Source organism: Fringilla coelebs (genome assembly GCF_963513975.1).
Source record: "Fringilla coelebs genome assembly, chromosome: 13".
NCBI lineage: Eukaryota > Metazoa > Chordata > Aves > Passeriformes > Fringillidae > Fringilla > Fringilla coelebs.
The window spans coordinates 6,837,388-6,858,524 of record NC_140039.1 but is presented as its reverse complement, the minus strand read 5'-3'; the positions used below and the strand labels follow the sequence as shown (position 1 = coordinate 6,858,524).

Below are 21,137 nucleotides of genomic sequence, written 5' to 3'. Positions count from 1 at the left end.
GACACTGCAAATGAGTGCTCCAACCCAAACCTCTGCTCCTCTAAGGAGGGGTAGCACAAAGACCAGAGGGATTTAACATAGCACGTTCGTGTCACAGAACTGTAGGTTTGGGAAACTTCGACTTCTGTAAATTGTTTCTTGGGATTTTTAACATTTTAATCATTTTTAACTGATGATCTTTAAAGCAATCTTCTCCAGGACCAGGTTAAAGAGCAGTTTGCCTCTTTGACAGTCCATGCTGGGAAAGTCTCCTTTGTCAGGAAGAAGCTTTCCCTTTTAATGATTGCTCTGAGAGATTAATATTTTTCTTGACCCGAAGGTGCACTTAACTTTCAAACAAAGCCAAGTGCAAGGCTGCAGAACAGCAGAAGGAGACAGACACTGAACAGAAATGTTAGTGGGGTTTGTAATTAATTAAAAAGTTTCAGACAAATCTCAGCCTGAGCAACCAGCTCAGAAAATTCCTTTCCTGTCCCTGTCTGAAGTCCTGGTTCCAGGTTAAAATGAAAATTCAACTCTGAAGAGGGTAAATATTTTTTTCAATTCTTTTTTTTTAAAGAAAAACTACTAGTGTTATCCTGGGGTTGTTTTCCTTTGTCGTTGGACTTTTGAGGCTCAGTTGAGACAATGTGACATCTCACCTCGAGGTTCATTACAGCTCAGCAGAGCCCCAGCAATGTTATCGTGGTAAATGAATTCCATGGGTTGGGTGTTGTGTTGGTGGCTGTGGGGACTGGGCAATGTTCAGCAGGACAGGCCCAGCAGCTGAGCAGAGAACACAGGGGGTGTTCACAGCACTCTGGGAGCTGCACTGCCACTTCCCAGCCCTGTCTGTGGTTTCTTCCTGAATGTTCAGCACAGAGGAGTTCTGGGTGTTTGTGTCAGGTCAGCCGCACGTTTTGAGAAGGGACCTTGAAATACACAAGCATGTCAGTGATAAATATTAACCACAGCTCTCAGCAGAGGAAATAGATTATGTTTAATGGTGTGTGCTGGGTCCGAAATGATGAATGTCAACTCCAGGCTGCAGAGGTCACCTGGACCCTAGCTGCTGATTCAGCTGTCCTGTGCCTGCTCTTTCTGACCATGTGCTGGTTCATGACAAGCATTTCATTATGGAAATCCTGGCTTGCTTGGAGGGGGAAGCAAAGTTTTTCCCTTTGTGTTTCTCCATCCCCCTCATCTCCACCCTGCATCCATACAGTTGCTGTGCAAGTTACTTCCCTGCAATTGCTGATTGTCTCTGCATCTCTGAAATTAAGCTTTTATTCTCCAGTTAACTCCATGGTTGGCTGAGCTGCTTAAAACTTTTCTGGAGCAATACACATTAAAGGTAATTAACACATTAAAAATAACTTGTTAAACACGCCCACAGTAAATTGAAATTACTGGCCATAATTTCAGAGCCACCTCAGCTCCAGATGAACCTGACTCACAGCTGCTCTCCAAACCTCTCAGCTGCTTCTGAACCAGACAATGTTTTCAGCTATTCTTTGTTATATTGGTTGGTTTTGGCAAAGGCATCTAGCAAGGCAGCTGGTTGTAAAGTCTCTGTGTCCTCACAGGCAGATTTTGAGGTTTTGATGTGCTCAAGCATCCTTCCCCATGAAAGTATACTTAGGGAAAATGTGCAAAATTTAAAAAAAAAAAGGATGAAAAACCCCAAAGTGATTAGTTTATATAATTACCATCTCAAAGAAATAAGTGTCAGTCTCATGTATTTCCCTTAGGTTTGGTACCAGGGCTTCAGACAGAGAGGAAACATTGGTGTTTCCTACAAAAACAAGTTTTGTCAGAGACTTCTGCACGCAGTACCAGCAATACTAAATTGCTCCAAGTATGTCAGCATGGGATGTTTGTTCCTCACTAAACACTTGCTTTGCTTGGTGTGGAGTGCAGAAAGGCTTTTGTCTGGTAATTTGCTGCATCACAGGTGATCTCCAAATGCTGCCATGAAGCAAAAGGCCTTTCTCTGCTTCCTTGCTGTTGCTGATTAAATCTCCCTCACCAAGACATCCTTTGCTGCAGCAGACAATGTGAGGTATTGCTGCCTTGTTTCCCTTGCAGCACACCAGTGTGGTTTCCCTGAAGCATTTGGGCAGCAGTGGGTGAGGTCTGTGTGTTTGCTCAGCAGGATTAAACAGAGATAGCACAGTTTGCAGACTGCCACAAGCTGAAGTGCAGCAGCTGAAGAGTTTGTGTTGGGTGAATTCAGCAGCCTGTTTGAACAAGGAAAAGGAATCCTGTTCCTGGAGGGGCGTGGGTGGCTCAGGGATTGTCACCATGCGCACCGGAATGTCCTTTCAGGGGCTGTCAGGATGGGTTTTTCTCTGAACCAGGCAGCCAATTTCTCAGAAAAGTACATTAACACCTAGTGGCAAAACCTGGAGACCTGTTTTGAACTTTCTTTTCACCAATATACTTAATCTTTCCTCAGTGTCTGAGCTGATGATGCTGTTTCTTTTCTAAGACAGCACATGCTGCTGCAGTGTGGCTGCTGCTGGCTGTGACAGATAAATTAGCTTAGGACACTCAGAAAGGTGACACATGACAGATTGTGTTCCAGGCTCAGCAGCCTGTTGGGGTAGCAGTGGTGGCAGCCAGCTGAACAAGTGACAGGAACCAAGTGCATCTAGCAGCCAGGAAACCAGAGCTCCTGGGTCACTCTGGAGTGAGCTCAGGCACTGCAGTGAGCGTGGCTTGGCACAGGACACAAATCTGCTTCTGTCAGTGCTCAAAGCAAGGCTCCCCCAATAGTGACAAAAGGCAGCAATGCAATGGAGCAAATTTTAAGAACTGTTATATTGGCAATGGGAAAAATGCTCCTCTGGCTTTTTCCTTACTCTGTTGCTGTGGAAATTCCCAGCCTGCAAACAGCAAGATGCTGTTGCCCTGAGCTTTGCAGGGCTTTGGACACATGAACTATGTCCACATTTCTTCCAGGCTGGGACCCACAAGCTGCTGGCCAGAGCTGATGGAGTTAGCAGTTGATCAGGTCCTCGTTGCCAGCTCAAGCCTTTATCTTTTCCTGCTGGATGGGATTGTCCCTCAACAGACAAGAAATGTGTTCTGGGCTTAAATCACCAGTTACAGTCTCTTGATATACCTGCATTGGGTTCCCTCTGCTAGAAACCCCTGTGACTCTAAAATGCCTAATTAAGACTAAATAGTCTGAATTTGTTTCTCAGTCTTACAGCCACAAATTCACATTTTTGTAAAAGAAACTCAGAAGCTTCCTTGGAAATGAGTGAAAATAACCATATCCTCTAATGAGGACCTCTGTGAGCCAGCTGGACTTGGAGTCTGAGCATTTTTTTGTTGTTTTATTTCTTGGCCTAATGCTGCATGTGATTTCTATGTGACCCAGTATTAGATGCTCCAGTAGATGGGAGCAGGTAGTATTATTATAATACTGAATAATTTGACTCCGTCGGGACTAGAAGGGGAAAGGAAATGAGACTGGGACTCGTGGAAAGATAAAACATGAATGTTATGAAACAGCAAAATGGAAATATCTAACTGAAAATCTTGTTTGTCTTTGCTCCTTAATGATCCTGGAGGCTGGAAGAAAGTTGTCTTGCAGTAGGATGGTGCTGTGGTCACCCAGAAGGTCCTGCAGCAGTTCATCTGAATTTCTGCTGTAGTTCTGGTCCAGGAGGGCATGTGGAGCAGCAGTAGGAAAAGGCTTCTGCTCACCTTCCAGCTTCTAGTAAAATGCTTACTCATATTAAACATTAATCACAGAACAGAAATCACAGATTTGCTTTTTCAAGAAACAACAGTGGTTGTCACTTCTCTATCAAAACTGTGCCCCATCCCTGCTCTTTGTTCTCAGTTCATCAGCTGAAGCTTTTTCTGTGTGGGCAGGAGTGGGAAGTGCTTGCCCAGAACACAGGGACACCTTGGGAAGCAGTGTGTGCACCTGGCCACCCCTGATGGGCTGAAAGTCAGCAGAATGCAGGTGTAAAATGAACAGAAACACGAGTCAGAAACGGGAAAAGAAACTGAATATTTGGGAGAAGCAAATATTAACCTTTGTAATACCTGGAAGTATTAAAAGTGTGTCTTCTTGTGTCCCACCAGACTGCAGACAGTCCATGAGGGAAGAGGAGGGGACAGTAACTATCAACAGGAGAGGAGCCATCAAGCAGGCCAAAATCCACTACATCAAAAGTCATGAATTTATTGCCACCTTCTTTGGACAGCCTACATTTTGCTCTGTCTGCAGAGACTTTGTATGGTAAGAAAGAAAATCTAAGCTTCCCCCAGCTCCAAGGCCCCAATTGCTGCAAAATTTGCTTCAGATATACTCAGACCAAATGTGGCAAATAAATTTGTGATGGGAAATTGAAGTTACATACTCAATAAGGGCATTTTTATACCTAAGAACTATAGTTGTCTTTCACACTGAGAAACAGAGCTTGAACATTTTTGCCACTGAAAGAATAGACAGGAACTCCATCAGCATCAGGTGATATCTGGCCATGATCATCAGCAGCTCTGCCACAGGAGAACAAGAGGGGTGGGTCTGAGAAAATAATGGCCAGGCTGATGGCAGCCTGGAGACCCACAGAGAAGTGGGATCCCTTTCATAGTAAGGCTGGTTTTATCCTAAGTTAGGTTGGGAGGATTTTCCATGTGATTGAAACCTTGTTGTTTCTGGGTTTTCCTCCTAATTTGCTGGTCTGTCAAATACAGGACCTTATCTTCTAAACTCTGCTTTCCTATGACAGAGGATTCTGATTACCAGAACTTAGACCAACTTATTAATTGGTTGTTTGACATGGTGAAAATAAAATAAAAACCAGCCACCTTTTATTCCAGAAAATGTATTGATTGCCTTTTTTCTGATTTGTTTTTCAGGGGACTCAACAAGCAGGGATACAAATGTAGACGTAAGTTGTTTGGGTTTTTTTTTAAATTTATTCTTATGCTGCTTTCCACATGAATCTGGAGATCTTGAAAAAAATTTGCAAATATGCATGGCACAATGCATAATCACTATGGGTAGTAGTAGAAGTTAAATATCAATTTTGCACAATAACCAAAGGAACCTATGATTCCAGCCTGGGATTTCAGGATCAGATTTAGACTTAGCTATTCTTCTCAGGAGTGTGTAATGCTATTGAAGAGCTGCACTCATTTATGACAGCAGTTTTTTATGAAACCTTTCTAAAGTAAATTACAGCTGAATTGAAAATCACCTTTGACTTGCCATAGATCTGTGCATTACTCCAAGCAGGGAGGAGCTATCAAGAGTAGTACTCAAAAGCACAATATTGTCCTTCTGTTATCAAATGCTGGGGGCATTGATGATTTAGTTTAGAAATAAAGTTTATGGTAAAAGAAAAGAGCTGGAGGAACCAGCTTAAAAAAGATTACTATCCTGATAGAAAATGAACTTTTGGTGTCTATAGTATGATGCAAAAGGAGTGTGGTTTTCACATTCTCTCATTAAATGCAAACGCCTCATCCCATGTATTTATCATCTGAATGAATCCTTTTTTTTTCTTGTGCATGTCTTGAAGAATGCAATGCTGCTATTCATAAGAAATGCATTGATAAAATCATTGGGAGGTGTACTGGTACTGCAGCCAACAGCAGGGACACAATGGTAAGAGCAGAAACAATATATTTAGAGTGTAATTATGTAATTAAACATTGCTGAACCAACAAACCTTGTGCAGAAGCTGACAGCTCCACCTGGGAGGTACCACCCAAGGTTCTGTCTTTGCTTAAAGCCATGCAAAGTTCTGTAACAGGCAGTGGGCAAAGCTTCCAAGTGAGAAAAGCATCTGAAAGCTCTGTGAGGGTGGGTGCTGTGTGTGGGCAGAGCCCTGTCCCAGCTGGGGAGGGAGCCAGGCTGGGCTGACCTGGTTGTGGCTGTGCTCAGTTCCAGAAGGAGCGCTTCAACATCGACATGCCGCACCGCTTCCGAGTCTACAACTACATGAGCCCCACCTTCTGTGACCACTGTGGCAGCCTGCTCTGGGGGCTGGTCAAGCAAGGGCTCAAGTGTGAAGGTGAGGAGGAGGAGGGAGCTGGCAGCTCTGTGCTTTTCCAGTGTTCCCCCACTGGCACTGGTGGCGCACACTGCGCCTTTCCGTGTAGGGTGGGATTCGTCTCGTCCCTATGGGGTAAAAAAGCTTTTGTACAAAAGAGAGACAGAGGCACTGGGCTGATGGGACAGCTCAGCCAAGGTGAGCTGCTGAAGGAGCCAGGAAACACTGCAGAGGTGTAATCTTGAGCATTATCAAAATTACTGCTTTGGGAATAGCTGAAATTTGGAGACTGACTCGATGTAGCACCTCAAAGTGCATTCAAAGCAGTTACTGTAAATATTGCTTTTATAATGCTCCCACAAAAAGGCAGGGTGATCCTCATTGTCACAGATTTTGAGAATAAAGTAATGATGATTGGAGGTTTTTCCCTTGTGAAACCTTCTTTTAGCCTTCATTGTGTTAAAGGATAAAAACTGCAATTTTGGTAGCAATCACAGGTCCATGTCCAGTCTGGCCTTAAAAAAGGGTTTCTGAACTGCACAGAACAGCCCTGTGTGTTGGAATGTCAGTATTTTCCTGATGCTTGTATAACAATCCTTACATTTCTTTTAGAATGTGGGATGAATGTGCATCATAAATGCCAGAAGAAGGTGGCAAACTTATGTGGAATAAACCAGAAGTTGCTAGCTGAAGCTTTAACTCAAGTTAGCCAGGTAAGCTTTATTGCCATTTCTCAGGTAATTACTTGTTTTCAGAGCATTTGGGGGTTTTCACTTCAGCTTTTCTGCATCACTTGTATGAGGAACTGGTTTTGGAAAAGAAGAAATGCAAACAGCTTTGTCTTTTTAATTTGACACTTATAGAGACTAACAAAGATATCAATAACCTGAAACTGAAATAGGGAAGGGGGTGTGCCACTTAAACAATTCTTTAAAAGGTGTGTGGCTTCCTGAAATCCAATTTTTTTCTTCTGTGGTGCCAAGATTATTCTGTTCCTTTCTGTTTAATGGGTTAATCAGTTGCATCATAATGCTGAAAATCTGTTTTTACAGGCTTCAACTTTAAAATTCCATTTGACTGATAAAATTAAGTGAATAAGGAGAAATATATCAGCTAGTCTCATTTTTTATTCATCTGATATAAATATATATATGCACACACAGAAAACCCCTCTGGAATTATTGCTGGCCCCATAGCTGGCATTGTTCCTCTCCTGCTGCAGCATGATCCTTTGGGGTCAGCTTCTGCAAATAAAGAATCAGACACAAGCTCTGAAATAAAACAGGAAAATATATCACAGAAGCCAACAGTGCTTCCTCTGAGATGTGTACTCCTAAGCTTTCACAGGATATTTACTTTGAAAACAGTGAGAGCTGTTGTAGCAGCTCTTTCATGACACAGGAGCTCAGTCTTTTCATTACTGAAATTTGATCTCAGGGATCTCCCATGAGTAAAAGTTGTTTCCCTGTGCTGAAGACACCTCCAGATATGGCTTCAGCTTGTCCAGTAAAACAGTGATTCCCATCTTCTCTTTCACATGAGCAGACATCCAAGGGGACATTTTCCCACAGTTCAAATCCTTTCCATGTGGTTCAAACCATTATACCTTTAATAATTTTGCAATGAACAATGGAACATAGACTGTTCAGGAATTTCAGTGACTTATTTTCTTGCAGTGAAGGAAATAAAGCAAAAGTACTTGATGTGAAGGCATGAAGAAGGTGACTAAATAGTCTGTGAACCAAACTTCTTGAGAAAAGATACATCCTGGGAGTTAATTAAAAAGAAAGGTTTACACTGCCATCATGTTACATTTAAAGCTATTACTCTATGCATGTGTCATGATTTGACACTAAAGTAACAGTGCTAATATAATTTCAAATGTTCCCCTTCTTCCCAGAAATCTACACGAAGGTCTGATTCCGGATCTGTAGAAAGTGTTGGTATTTATCAAGATTTTGATAAGAAACATAAAGCTCCAGGAGGAGACACAACAGGTGAGGAAACAGACAATGCTTCTATACAGCCACTTACCTACCAGACAATTTGAGAAGTTATTCATTCTTGCCTTCTGTTAGACTTTTTTTTGTTAAATAAGTGCTGTTAAAAAAAGCAGCATGTTTCTTTTTACCATCTCCTGGGCACATGAAAAGCTTACCCAGGATTTGTCCCTTATGTTTAGGCTCACCAGTAATTCCAGCAGCAGATGCATTGAAATGCTGTGTCAGTACCTCATTCTTGGCCAGGGCTCTGAGTCCTGCAGGGCTCCTGGATCCCCCGAGTCCCGCAGGGCTCCTGCATCCCCCAAAATTTCCCCTCCCTGTTTTGCTCAGCAGATAACAGCGAGTACGACAAGCTCTGGGAGGTAAACTCAACCAAGCCAGTGCCAAGAACTGCAAGGAGAAAATTCAACATAGACAGCTTTGTCTTCCACAAAGTGCTGGGGAAAGGAAGCTTTGGAAAGGTATGTGACAAACTGAGAGTTCAGGCGTCTGCCTGGCTTGATCTCTGCAGTGTGATGGGCTCTTTCCTTTAACCACTGTCTGTGGTACATGGTCCTTGAGCCCCATCTCCTCATCTGTGTCCAGCAGCTTCACCCTCCCAAACCTCCCTCATCTTTCCCATTTAAATGTAGTTTTTAATTGCCAGTGCACCACCTTTGCTTTCCCTCGCTGATACATCAGCACCAGCCTTTCCTATACATGCTGTACTCTCATCTTTCATTTTTTGTAGGTTCTGCTTGCAGAGCTGAAAGGGAAGAATGAATTCTTTGCTATCAAAGCTCTGAAAAAGGATGTGGTGCTAATTGATGATGATGTGGAATGTACCATGGTGGAAAAGAGGGTCCTTGCTCTTGCCTGGGAAAATCCATTTCTCACACATCTTTACTGCACGTTTCAGACAAAGGTCAGAAAAATTTAAATGGTGACAGCAACACAACAGATTGAGCCTTTAATGGATGCAGATACAAGCAGTCAAATGAAAGTAATTTAGTGATGCAATGAATTAAATGTCCTTTTCCTGTGCTCTGTGCAATTCATGGGCCTAGTCGAAAGTAAATATGAGCATGACCAAATATACCTTGATAAGGACAGAATAAGATCAGAAAAACATCTATGCAGTCTGGAATAAGGAGGAGTTTAATTAGGTCCTTAATCTGAGTTTTACCCTCTGTGAGGGGAAAAGGATGACTGTCACAGATTGAAACCAGTCTGTTTCATTGTGTGCTAAGTCTAGAAACCCACAGAATACAGGATCAGATATTTATATTTACAAGACCAGGCCACTCAATTCTGTAGGAGCCTCATAGGGGTGCATGAAACCAAAAATCCTTCAGGAGAAGAGGGAGGTGGCACCTTGGTCCCCTGGAGGCACATTGCTACTTCATTTATTGGCTAGCATCAGTAACTGTTCCATTCCCTGGTTGTCTGCTAAAGGACCACTTGTTCTTCGTGATGGAGTTCCTGAATGGGGGAGACCTGATGTTCCACATCCAGGACAAGGGGCGCTTCGACCTCTACAGAGCCACGTGAGTGCTCAGCCCTTCACTGCCCACCTCCAGCTCCAGTTCATCCCTGCCCTTCTGTGCCCTCCTCACCTGCAGTACTGATGGTTGAGGATGTGTTTCTAGGCACGGGCTGAATACAATCAAGTTCATTTAATGATGTGTGGAGTTGGGCTTCCTTCATTTACATTGGGCTTCCTTCATTTACATAACAGTGATGTTGTACTTGATGGGCTGCTTGTTCCTGGAGGTGCAAAATAAATTGCAACGTGGGCCAGCACTGAAAAGCAAAAGGCACAACTTCAGTGGACTTTAGGACAGTATTCTGATGGAAAAAATTGGAAAACAGCATGGGGGAAAAAGTTCAATGCTTACTTAGTGCTGTTGCTAAATTGACATGATAGTAGCAAAAACCTGTACATTCCATGAGATGCTAATTAAATGGGTAAGCACTTTGTTTAATAAGTGCACTTGTGACAGTTATCTGTGACTTATATTCTCAGCTCCAGTGCTGTTTAAAGGATGCAAAAATATTCTATTTTTGTTACTTTAGCTATCATTTTTAGCTTGAGGCCAGTTTCTACTTCTCTCATCCAAACCATGGGTGTTGTAATGGCATCATTGAAGGGGTGGCATGTAAACTTTAAAAAGAGGCAGTGCAGAGTACTGGACCTATCTGTAAGCCCCAGGGAAATTACTTCTGTAACTTCTGGCACTGCTCTAAGGGTTGCTGACTGGATGGGATCACAAGAAGTCTGGCATCAACAGCAGCCAGTTGTATAGGTCAGCTCCCTTCCCACTCTCCCCAGCAAAAATGTGGATAAAGCCCCTCCATCCTACCTGGATCCCAGCAAACATCTGTGCATCTGGCATCCTCTCTGGGTGTATTCTGTGCTATTTGTTTTGGACCAACATTCATCTGCCATACAGAAATTGAAATAGTTTTGTACTTTCCCAATTTAAAAAAAAAAAAATGCTTTTTGGGGCGGAGGGAAGCATTCTTTCAGATTTTCCTTCATGCCCCCTAGATTATCACCTCTTTCTTTTGAGGAAAGTGCCCCTGAAGTGATGGCATTTTTCAGGGTGTCTGCTGTGACCAGGCAGGTGCAGAGGGACAGGTGAGGCCCAATTCCAACCTTGCCATCGGTGCCCAGTCCCCCCTGCAGCAATCCTGGGGGGCTGAGCTCCCAGAGCTCTCTTTCAAAGGCACTATCCCTAAAACCACCCAAAGCCAGTTTTTGAGGAGGAGGGCAGGGAGGGAGTTCCCTGAGGGAAGTGGGATGAAGCCTGGCAGCAGTGACAGCAGTAGCTGTGTCCCCTCTGCTGTTTGGTGTTGGACACTGCCCATGTGTGGTGAAGGGATTTCCTCGCAGGCTACAGCATCTGCCTGCATAAACACACAGACATTGGGATTTAAAGATGTGTACAGTGCTTCTCACCCCATGAAGAGATGCCCACAGCATTATTTTGGCTACCTGCATTGACTGTTGTAACTGAGTGAAGATTAAAAGATGTTTTGGTCTTTTCAGGTTTTATGGAGCTGAAATTTTGTGTGGGCTCCAGTTTCTTCACAGCAAAGGCATTATTTACAGGTGAGTACCAGCTACTCCAGACTGGGACCTGGGAATTGCCTCAGCACTTCATGCATCTCTGAATTCCTGACTGATGTAACAAGCACAAGCTGTCTGTCAGAGATCTGATGTAGTTCCAAGGCCATTAACATGCCTGAGATGAATCTCTATTTGTGTGTTTTTTTTCCTTGGCAACTGGAATGATGGAATGGGATTTGTGTTACACAAAAGCAGTTTTGTTTCAGTTACTTTCAAACACTGCCTTCAAATTGTGAGTCTGTTTAGTGTGGAGGTGAGGGAGAGGCTCCTTGAGCAAACCCCTGAGGTGGAAGTTCCCAGCCTTTGCCCTCTGGTGAAACCACAGCACTGATGCCTCTGCCTCACCAGGTTGAAGGATCGAGGGCCAGACCCTGATCCACTGCTGGTCCTGGGAACTGCAGTTACCCAGGAGAAAAGACTTGCCTGTTCTTGTGTGAAATTCTCTGCTCTATTTCAGCCCTTGGTAAGCACAGGGCTGTTCAGTTCCTCTTCAGCCTGCCCTCCTTGGTATGTGCATTTGCAGCCAGATGGACAAAAAATGCAGCATGGTCAAAGGGAGGGAATGTAGCTTTTGGAAACTGCTGGGAAAAAAGCTCTTTCTTGGTTGAATAGTGTTGTTCTGAGAAAAGTCATGAATAGGACCCTTCACAGGCCCTGCCACAACACACGAACCTGTGCTCTAACCAGGAACAAGTCACAGGTGGTGCTAAGAGCTGGGCAGGTTTCAAACAATCAAATTCCTGCCAAAGGCTCTCAGAACCCGGCACAATCCTCCTTTTGAGCCCTGGAGCTGGTGCAGCACTGCTGTGTCAGCTGCTGGGGCATTAACTCACGCTGCCTTCCAGCAGCAACAGGAGCTCTGGCTGTGCTTCTGCATCTGAAAGCAAATGAGGAGGATTAGAAGGTCACATTCTATACATGCACCTCAGCCTCTTCTTTTCTTTGACAAGAGAGAATTCTTCCCTTGTCCCTCATGCCTTCAAAGCACAAAAGTACCATTTTGGATGGATGATTATTTTTCTTGAGAAGCCTTTGTGTGTGCAGTTGGGGAGGTGTTTATCAGTGAACAAACTGTGTCCATCTGACTAGAAAAGTGATTTAAAGCACAACATTTTAAAAACTCTTTTTGCAGAGACCTAAAACTGGACAATGTGATGCTTGATAAAGAAGGCCACATCAAAATAGCTGATTTTGGAATGTGCAAAGAAAACGTTGTGAGTGACAACAAGGCCAGCACTTTCTGTGGGACCCCCGACTACATCGCTCCCGAGGTCAGTATGGCACACAGACACTGCTGGCAGGGATTCAGTGCCCTGATGGCACAAGAGCTGCTGTGATCAATCACCTGCTTGTAGGCTAATTGTTCAGAAAAGTCCAAGTCTAATTAGAGGTAAAAAAGGGAGAAAAAAATGGTATCTGTGTTTTTTATAGAAGGTACTTCAGCTTCTAAAACATTCTGTAGCTGTAAGGTTAAAAAAATGTGGGTTTGGAAAGTCAAAATGCTCAGGTTTTTAAGAACTGGGGGTCAGGTGTAGCCAGCACATCCATGAAGCTCCTCCAGAATGAATGTATATGGGCACTGCAGATGGAGAAGAGACTTGTGCCTGTGCAAACAACCAGAATTCAAAACAAAAGGAGCTTTTAAGGGGAATCTCACAGTTTAATTCTGCGTGTTAGTTGGTTGGTTTTTTTAAATCTCATTTGCAAAGCAGCTCAATGAAGGTACTTAGCTTTTAAAGCTATAAATTATATCAAAGACTTCTGTAGGAATCTACTTTGCATCACTACTTGCTTCTCCCCTCACCTCGTAAAGAAATTAGAGAGGATGTTTTTTAAGTCTATGATTATTTAAAGTTAAGGGAGAAAATTTCTGAATGAGAGCAAAGACCAGTCCATGGAGCTGGCCACATTCCCACAAACAGCAGAGCCTGGGGTAAAACCACAGCTCTGCATCAGAATCCACAATTTCCCAGAGAGATGGATTTTTATTTTTCCCCTGAGTGCTCTAGTCATTAAAGATTCTCTCTTGAAATACCTCTTGAAAAACCTCCTTATTTTTGGGATGCATTGCTGCTTCTTGCCTCTTACCTGAGTTCCCCCTGTGTGCCCAGATCCTGCAGGGTTTGCGGTACACCTTCTCTGTGGACTGGTGGTCCTTTGGGGTGCTGCTCTATGAGATGCTGATTGGCCAGTCCCCTTTCCATGGGGATGATGAGGATGAACTGTTTGAGTCAATCCGAGTGGACACCCCTCACTACCCACGCTGGATCACCAAGGAATCAAAGGATATCTTGGAAAAGGTAGGGCTGGTGATCCTGATGATCAGGGTGCTGGTACAGCCTCTGTGCAGGGACTGACAGATCTCCTCATCAAGGAGCTGTATATCAGCAAATTGCTCTGGCAAAGGGAAAGCCAGGTCAGATTAATGCATTAATGCCTAATGCTCTGTTTGCTGTCAGCCCCCTGAGTTGTTTCAGCACCATACCTGTAATTTTTGCACTGCCATGCACCTTTGGAGCAGCTCTTTACTGGGTGTCTTCTCCTGCAGCTCTTTGAAAGGGATCCAGCAAAACGACTTGGGGTCACTGGGAATATCAGAGACCATCCTTTCTTCAAAACAATCAACTGGACAGCACTGGAGAAGAGGGAGGTGGACCCTCCCTTCAGGCCAAAAGTGGTGAGTGGGTTGTTCTTTGTTCTTAGTAAACAGCAGCCCAGGGGTAAGGGGTGAATTCTGTACCTGCACAAAGGATCCCACTGCCATTTTCTCCTCACAGTTTACAAATGAAAAAGCTGTCTATCTGTAAGCTCTTTGTTCTTGGATGGTTCAGTTATACAAACTGCACTGTACTCCTCTGACTGCCCTGAAATCTTCCTGTTCAGACTGTCTTCCTAATGCTCTCAAGGAGCTTTGTGGATAAAATGTTCATGAAAACCAACAGATAGCTTTGATCTCCGTTCCCCTCTGTGTTAGAATGTCCACAGTTCCTCACAGTTTGCTTTTCTGAAATGTCACATGGGAGGAGCAGCAGCAGCTCCAGGTTGCTCAGCTGGTACCTGCTGCAGGCACTCTGTGCAAGCATTAAATCTCTGCTGCTTCAAACTCACCCAGGCATCTCCAAGGGAGCAAGAAGCAGCATTCTCTAAGCTACTGAACTTGGAATTCATGTACCTGCCTGATGGAACCTGAAAAAACACCTGCAGAACAGGCTGTAGCTCAGTCTGTGTCACAGGGGGATGCTGCTGCTTCAGCTCACGTGGCTAAAATCCCAAACCAATGTTTCTCCAGCCTGTTCCTAGAACAGGTGAAATGGTCTGGAAGCAACAGTCTCTTTAAAATGTACTCAATGGAGGAGAGCTGTCCCCTTCAAACACACAAGGTTTTGTGTTGCTTGTTCCCAGAGAAGTGCAAAATCTTTGGTGGAGGAGAGTGTAAAACAGTTTCTAGTTACATGACTATTAAACATAAAACAGCTGCTGTTGGGCATTGCTCTATTCTCTGAACATGTACAGCCTGTAAAATGTTCTCAGGAATTTAAACATTTTGGTTAATGGCAAGAAATGTTGGTCTGACGTGTAAGTCAATGCTGCATTGCTTTTGTCAACAGGTAATCTTATAATCTTACAGTCTTCTTAAAACAGGTTAAAATTAGATTTTTTTTTTTTCTCTAAAGCAGGGAAAGGAAGGAGGGAGCTAAAAGACTAACTTCACAACATTTTGTATTTGAATAATTTGTTCTTGAAGAAAATACAAAGTTTGTCTCAAATTGTCTTCCCTCTCTAATACAGAAATCAGCAAGTGACTACAACAACTTTGACAGAGAATTTCTGAGCGAGAAGCCAAAACTGTCTTACAGTGACAAAAACCTGATTGAGTCCATGGATCAGTCTGCATTTAATGGATTTTCTTTTATTAACCCAAAATTTGAACAGATCTTGAACAAGTAAGTCTCTGAACAGCTGGACTTTAAAGCAAGGTTACAAACCCAGACTCCCAAGTGTTAATGCATTCCAACGACGTCGATACTTCAGAATAATACACCCTAGTGTGATGAATTGTGTTCAACTCCTGATTTATTGGCAGTGTTTTTATGCATGGCTGGGTTTAAGGTATGTAAATCCTGTGCATTATTTTCTCTGTTTGGGAAAATGTAAATTCTGTTTGGTACTTGAATGTAGTTCTGTTATATATATATATGTGTGTGCTGTATATTTTGCTCGAGAGAAGACATTGGGGAACACAAGATGTCTTTTTAAAATGTGTTTGAGCCCTTGGTTCTTTTATTTGTCTTCAATTAAAAGAAAGTTTAATGTAACTTTCACTCATGGCTCTATGATTTTTAACAATATACAATTTAACTCCAGCCATCTTCAAAGTACAGTGAAAAAATAATGCTTGGTCAGCTCTGATCACTTTCTTAAAATATTGGTTGTTTTTGTGAATTAAACAAAAGGAAGTGTCAGGAGAAAGCAGAGATTCCTAGAATAACACCAGCTGCTGTGGTAAACAGCTCAGGGGTACTTTTGCTTAATAAATGCTACATATTTATTCCAAGGCAGTCCAAGCCTTGAGACAGAGAGGCCTCAGCATCCCAGAGCAGCCCCAGCCTGCCTGGGAATTCTGCCACTAAAGGCCAGTTCCTGCTAACAGCCACAGCAATCACAGCAGGACAGAACCCAGGTAATGGCTGTAGAGCTACTTGCCTACTCTGCCTGAGGAATTATTCTGTTTAACTGCCTAACACAAAATCCTTCTTCCAGTTTTATTTGCTTGTTTGTAACACAGCAGCTGTGGCTCCTCCTTGCTGTTAGAAGGGCACAAAACCAGATCCTGCTGTCTTGTAACACCTACTTCTGAATTTTGATTTTTAGCCATTAGAGAGAAAGAAAAACTGCGAAGTTCCTTCCAAAACATTCACCTTGCAGTCAGCTCATAAAATTCAGGCTAAAGCAAAGTTTCTTTGCTTCTCAGCAGCTTTCTGTATCTTGTAACACTATTGCAAATGATTTTTCTCAACACTGAGCAGGCAGAAAAAAATGTACATGTGTCAGTTCATCCAAGAATTATGGAATGCTACAGAACTCCTAGGAGAACCCTAGAGCTTCTGGGGAGTTCCAGACTGGTAACCCTGCTGAAAGAGCAGCAGAAAGCTGCAATACTTCGTAGAGATTAAAAAAAATACACTGCTGCCTTTGTTCTGCTCCTAAAGAACAGCTCTAGCTTATTGTTATAACTCAAGCAATGCCAGCATGACTGGGATGCCATCTGACCCTGCAGCAGACTGAGGCTGGAAGGGGCAGAACACAGCTGGCATTTCAAAGCAGCCAGGGCTGGCCTGCTCTACCAACCCCACTCCAAGGGAGCAAGCAGTGCCCTGTGAGGTGCTGCAGGGAGAGCAGGAACCTGGCTTTTCCCCTTCACATCACCTACAGCGTGACTTCTGGCTTGCCATGCCACCAGAAAGTGATTCTGCTTTCCAAGGTGAGTGCTGTCTGTGCCCTTGCACCTGAGCAGAAAGGCATTTCTAGGTAAGGAGTTCCAAAAGTGGGTGCCAGCAGCAGCAGTGGGTATCTGCACACAAAGAAGCTGTTAGCAATTAGAATAGTAGTAAATATTCCTCGTGGGAATTATTTTAAAGGATTTTGTCCAGAAAGCAGCCTAAAAGCTCTAAAACAAACAAAGAAGTGATCTGCTCCCCAACCAGAAACACACACTGGAGTTAAAGAACAATTAAACCACTCCTCCCACCTAGCAGACAAGTGGTTACCAGGGGGGCTGCAAGCAGCAAGCCATGAAAATGTGAGTACATAATTCTAAAAGCACAGAGCAGTCATTAATTTTGTCCTTGTCATTCTGAAGGGTAAGTACCCCTGCAAATTTAATGCCCTCCAGCTCCCTTCTGCATACAGACTTGTACTGACAGGCAGCACTTGGCTGTTGGCTTTCACCTCTCTCAAAACACCAGCAGCATGTTCAAGACAATGTAAGAACAGTGTAGGTCTGACTGGGTGGAGCAGATGTTAATCCCAGTGACCAGGTGAAGCTAATAAAGCCTTACCTTTCTCCTCCATCATGTGCAAATCCTGGCATGCATTTATTGAATCAGTTCCTCCAACTTCTTCCTCCATTACTGAGCTTCCTACTTCAATCACAGTTATTTGTCACAGTAAAGCACACACAAAATGAATTAATATAATCCTTATATTTATATCTAAGCTCCCTAAACCCAGCTTGTGGAAGCTGTGGAACCCTGCTGGGGCTCAGGAACACTCACCTGGCACTTCAGCCACTGGAAATGGACATGGAAAGAAACACACAGCAGGGCACCTTGTAGCATTTGATCTTTATTACTTGGATCAAAGGTCAAATGATTACATTTGTCTGAAAGATCACAACAAAGGCCAACGATGTAAGAAAGGACAGTTTCATCCCAGTCGAGGGACTGCATCTGAGCCAGGCACACACAGAACAGAGGCAGCCAAATGGAACAAACACAGGAGGTCAGGACAAGGGACTCCCCCTCCCCTGTCCATGACTGTTCTGTCAGGAGGGGGCACACACTTACAGAAGTGACAATTAACTGCAATTCTTAACTGTGCCTTCCCAGAACAGCAGTTAGGGTTACAGCCTGGGAGAACACATTCAGCTCAAATCTACATTCAGCTCAAATCTACATTCATCATCTACACCTGCTCTCTCCAGCCAGGGTCAGATGCAGTCACTGATTTAGTACCTTCCTACCGTAGAACCAACAACTTCATTTTTTTTTTTTCCTCTTCAAGTATCAGCACAATAGTTTATTTACACTTCTATACAACTCTTTTTACTGAACACCCATTGTAGTAAAACACTCATCACAGTATATCTGAAAGCAGGCTAAAAAAATACCTACTGTACATAGAACATGTAGCCTCGAGGATGTTACGCCTCTGACAGATCAGAGGTAAAACAAAGGGGGAGGGAGAGGAGACACTTCAGGCTGTGCTCACCAGCAAAGAGAAGCAACCCTGGGCTCAGCTCTCACATTTCTGCCCACACTTCTTCAGCCAGGTCTGAGCTCACAATCTGCCAGTAAAATCCCACTTTTCTAATGCAGCCCCCTGCTTAACCACCCCTCCTGTCCCAGCAGAGGAGCCAGGGCTGCCTGGGGCACCACCGTGGGAGGGGAAATTGCTCCTTCAGTTGCGCCACAAAGGTGGCCTTGTTAACCACACACCAATGAATTCAGTCCTCTGAGCAGTGCCAGGCAGGCTCTCTCCTCACCCCACAACTATGGGCACAGCTGAATTAATAAAGGTCTGAAATGGCATTACCATAACACACACACACAAAGCTTTAGACAGCAGCGCTTGAAGCAAGTGTTCCTGGTCATTCTGCACCCTACACATTCCTCCTCTGAAACAGAACCCAGCAATGCACTATGGCTTACTTCCAGAGCTGAATATATTGCTGAATTTAGCTTATTAAAAAAAAAAAAAAGTAATCACAACAGCAGCACATTATTTTATAGACCCTGCACAAACAAAAGACAATTTAGCCCTTGCCTGCAAAACTATGTTACCAGGGCCTAGTATTTCACACAGGAATTCAGGAAAGAAAAAAAAAGCCAAAACAACAAAACAACCCCACCAACTCACATGGTAAAAGCTCAATTAATTGGAGAGAATCCTTAGAAAAAACACAGTTCAACTACCAAAGAATAGTTCTCATTGCAGAGCTAGAGCCAGCAGCAGTGCTGGCAGCTCACTTCAGTTGTCTGGTAACACACATACAAAATACACTTTGATTTAGTACAGTTAAAAGGTTGTGACCTTGACAGACACAGAAAATTCCATTTTTAGCACTGGAGTTTCACTAGGCATAAAAGAGCAACAAAGAACTGGGATGATGGAAGGTGCTTAAAAACAATACAAAAAACTCCAAGGCAGGTGTGCCTTGTTAAAATTAATTCAGAATTTACCTGGTGTTTTTGTTGCATGAGCTGTTAGAATGGTTAAACTCACCTAACCTTTCTGTACTGTTTCCTGATGTACGTATTAAATGTGGCTATAAAAGAGAAACATATACTTTTATGTTGAAATTCATTCCAAAAATTCTCTAAAAATATAAAAGACAACACTAACAAGACAAGCAGCTTTTCCAGCCCTTTTCCACTCCCTTCCAGACTCAGAAAAGCTGCTCATCCCCTCCCATACCTGCAGCAGAAAGGACATGTCTCTCTCCATCTCTCTCCATTCATTCCCCACGTGTCACTCACACTCATGTCCCCCACTGCCCTCCAAAGTCCACCTGGTCTCTGGAAAGTGTCAAAATCTTGCTACAACAGCAGAATTTCCCAGGTAGCAAATCCAGCTTTAGTGCTTTGTTTTTCCAAAGCACTATCTCCCTTGTGAATTTCAGAAAAGCTTTAAGTTGTGGTCAGCAAACCAAAGTTCAATTTCAAACACAGGACAATTATCAGAGCTGATGGGCTTCCCCATTTAAAGCAGCTTTGCAACATGAAGCCTCCAGTGCTCAAAATGTAGAATTTTGCCCATGTTAAATACGCCATCAAAAAAACTCCGTGTGATTCTAGGCAATCATTCACAGTAAAAACAAGAGAACTCTTAGAAAAAACACTTACAAAAAGAAAATAAAATCTAGTTAAAATCTGACAGTCAAATCAACACGGGCAATTAACCACCTTGCATTATCCACAGACGAACAGTAAAAACCCACTGAAACTGCACAAATTTACATAAGAAAAATCTAAACCCAACTCTGCTCTGCTCCCCACAATCTTTTCAGTGATACCTTTTGAGTTTTGTCCAAAGGAGCAGAATCACATTCGAAATGTCTGGAAGGGAAGGGGAGGCGCGTCCGTCCCGCCCTGCTCCGACACCGCGGGGCCCTGAGCTGCTGGAGGAAGGGCTGCTGCCCCGGGAGCTGCAGCTATAGGTGGGTGGGGACTGTCCTCAAAGCTTCTTCTCTCGACCTATTCACACCTACATTCTGCAAATTCGAAGACAAAAAAAAATATAAAAGGTTAAAGCAAAGGTCTGAGAGGCAGCCGTGGTTTTGCTCAGCACGCAGCTGTTACACGGCATGAAGGTGAGCAAGCTGTAATGCTGGTTCTCTCAAAATGCTCTGTAAAACACAAGGAAAGGCCCAGCCCCTGTCAGACCAGGCTTGGACCTGGTCCCAGTGCCAGGAGCTTTACAGACACCCAAAAGCAGGACTCTGCTGCCAGTGAAATGCATCCCTCAGACTGGTATCACACCAGGTCTGGCAGGACAACTGGTGCCGGTACACCATATCTCACTGTTACAGCTTTTAAATCCTTTTTTTCCTTTAATCACTGTTTTAACCACATTTTTCTAACCCACTGTCTCCCCTTGTCTTTATGCATGTAGTGTAAGGAAAAACAGAACCCTGCAAAGGCCATAAACCACACAGGAATCAATAAAACCTTGAGGGAGGGAAGCCCTCCTCTCCTTGTTCCAAGCACACTCCAGGAAATAATTCCTTAACACCAACAGCCATAAAGCCAATCCTGATCCTATCTGTGAGCAGCCAAACCACTGGAAAAACTCTGAATAACTCCCTGAAGAGCTGGTAACATCAAGTGTTCCCTGAAGAGCTGGTAACATAAAGTTTAAATGCACTTTGGGATACACATGGCATGTGGCAGATGTCACACTGACATCAGGGAATGCTCCAGTGGTTTTATTACCACATTTATTAGAGTTTACATTCAAAACAAGTCTCTCCAGTCAAGCTCTGGGGAAAGGAGAGCCCCACGAGCACACAGCAAGGGGCCCTCTCAGCACATGCAGACACACAACTCCATCAGTCAAAACTCATCCACTCAAAAAGCGATTCCATCCCCTCCCCAACCCCAGTTTCTAGATTTTTTAGCCATTTCTTATGAAAGCAGGCTATAAACAAGCAGCACCAGATTCTGTATGGAGGTTGAATTCTGCCAACATTGCTCTGCCCTTACCAGCTCTGCTACAACCACATCAGCCCTTTCCTGTGCC

At 43.6% G+C, this 21,137-nt stretch overlaps 2 protein-coding genes across 7 annotated transcripts in view; one reads left to right on the top strand and one right to left on the bottom strand.

Annotated features, from left to right (window-relative positions):
- PRKCD (protein kinase C delta) overlaps nucleotides 1–15,466 on the top strand; it is a 58,967-nt gene extending 43,501 nt beyond the window's left edge. The window contains exons 5-18 of one of the 2 annotated variants that reach the window (XM_084214411.1): nucleotides 4,084–4,240; nucleotides 4,864–4,895; nucleotides 5,529–5,614; nucleotides 5,894–6,023; nucleotides 6,615–6,715; nucleotides 7,903–7,999; nucleotides 8,339–8,466; nucleotides 8,736–8,909; nucleotides 9,440–9,531; nucleotides 11,037–11,099; nucleotides 12,250–12,388; nucleotides 13,229–13,417; nucleotides 13,666–13,794; nucleotides 14,907–15,466. In XM_084214411.1, the coding sequence (XP_084070537.1) occupies nucleotides 4,084–4,240; nucleotides 4,864–4,895; nucleotides 5,529–5,614; nucleotides 5,894–6,023; nucleotides 6,615–6,715; nucleotides 7,903–7,999; nucleotides 8,339–8,466; nucleotides 8,736–8,909; nucleotides 9,440–9,531; nucleotides 11,037–11,099; nucleotides 12,250–12,388; nucleotides 13,229–13,417; nucleotides 13,666–13,794; nucleotides 14,907–15,065 (1,676 nt within the window). In that variant the 3' untranslated portion in view covers nucleotides 15,066–15,466. Of the gene's footprint in view, nucleotides 1–4,083; nucleotides 4,241–4,863; nucleotides 4,896–5,528; nucleotides 5,615–5,893; nucleotides 6,024–6,614; nucleotides 6,716–7,902; nucleotides 8,000–8,335; nucleotides 8,467–8,735; nucleotides 8,910–9,439; nucleotides 9,532–11,036; nucleotides 11,100–12,249; nucleotides 12,389–13,228; nucleotides 13,418–13,665; nucleotides 13,795–14,906 lie in introns of both variants that reach the window. The other variant, XM_084214410.1, reaches the window with a different exon arrangement.
- Nucleotides 15,467–17,442: 1,976 nt separating this feature from the next.
- LOC311158728 (6-phosphofructo-2-kinase/fructose-2,6-bisphosphatase 4) overlaps nucleotides 17,443–21,137 on the bottom strand; it is a 49,696-nt gene continuing 46,001 nt past the window's right edge. For all 5 annotated transcript variants that reach the window (XM_084214311.1, XM_084214313.1, XM_084214309.1 and 2 more), the window contains one exon: nucleotides 17,443–20,109. In XM_084214311.1, the coding sequence (XP_084070437.1) occupies nucleotides 20,050–20,109 (60 nt within the window). In that variant the 3' untranslated portion in view covers nucleotides 17,443–20,049. The remainder of the gene's footprint in view (nucleotides 20,110–21,137) is intronic.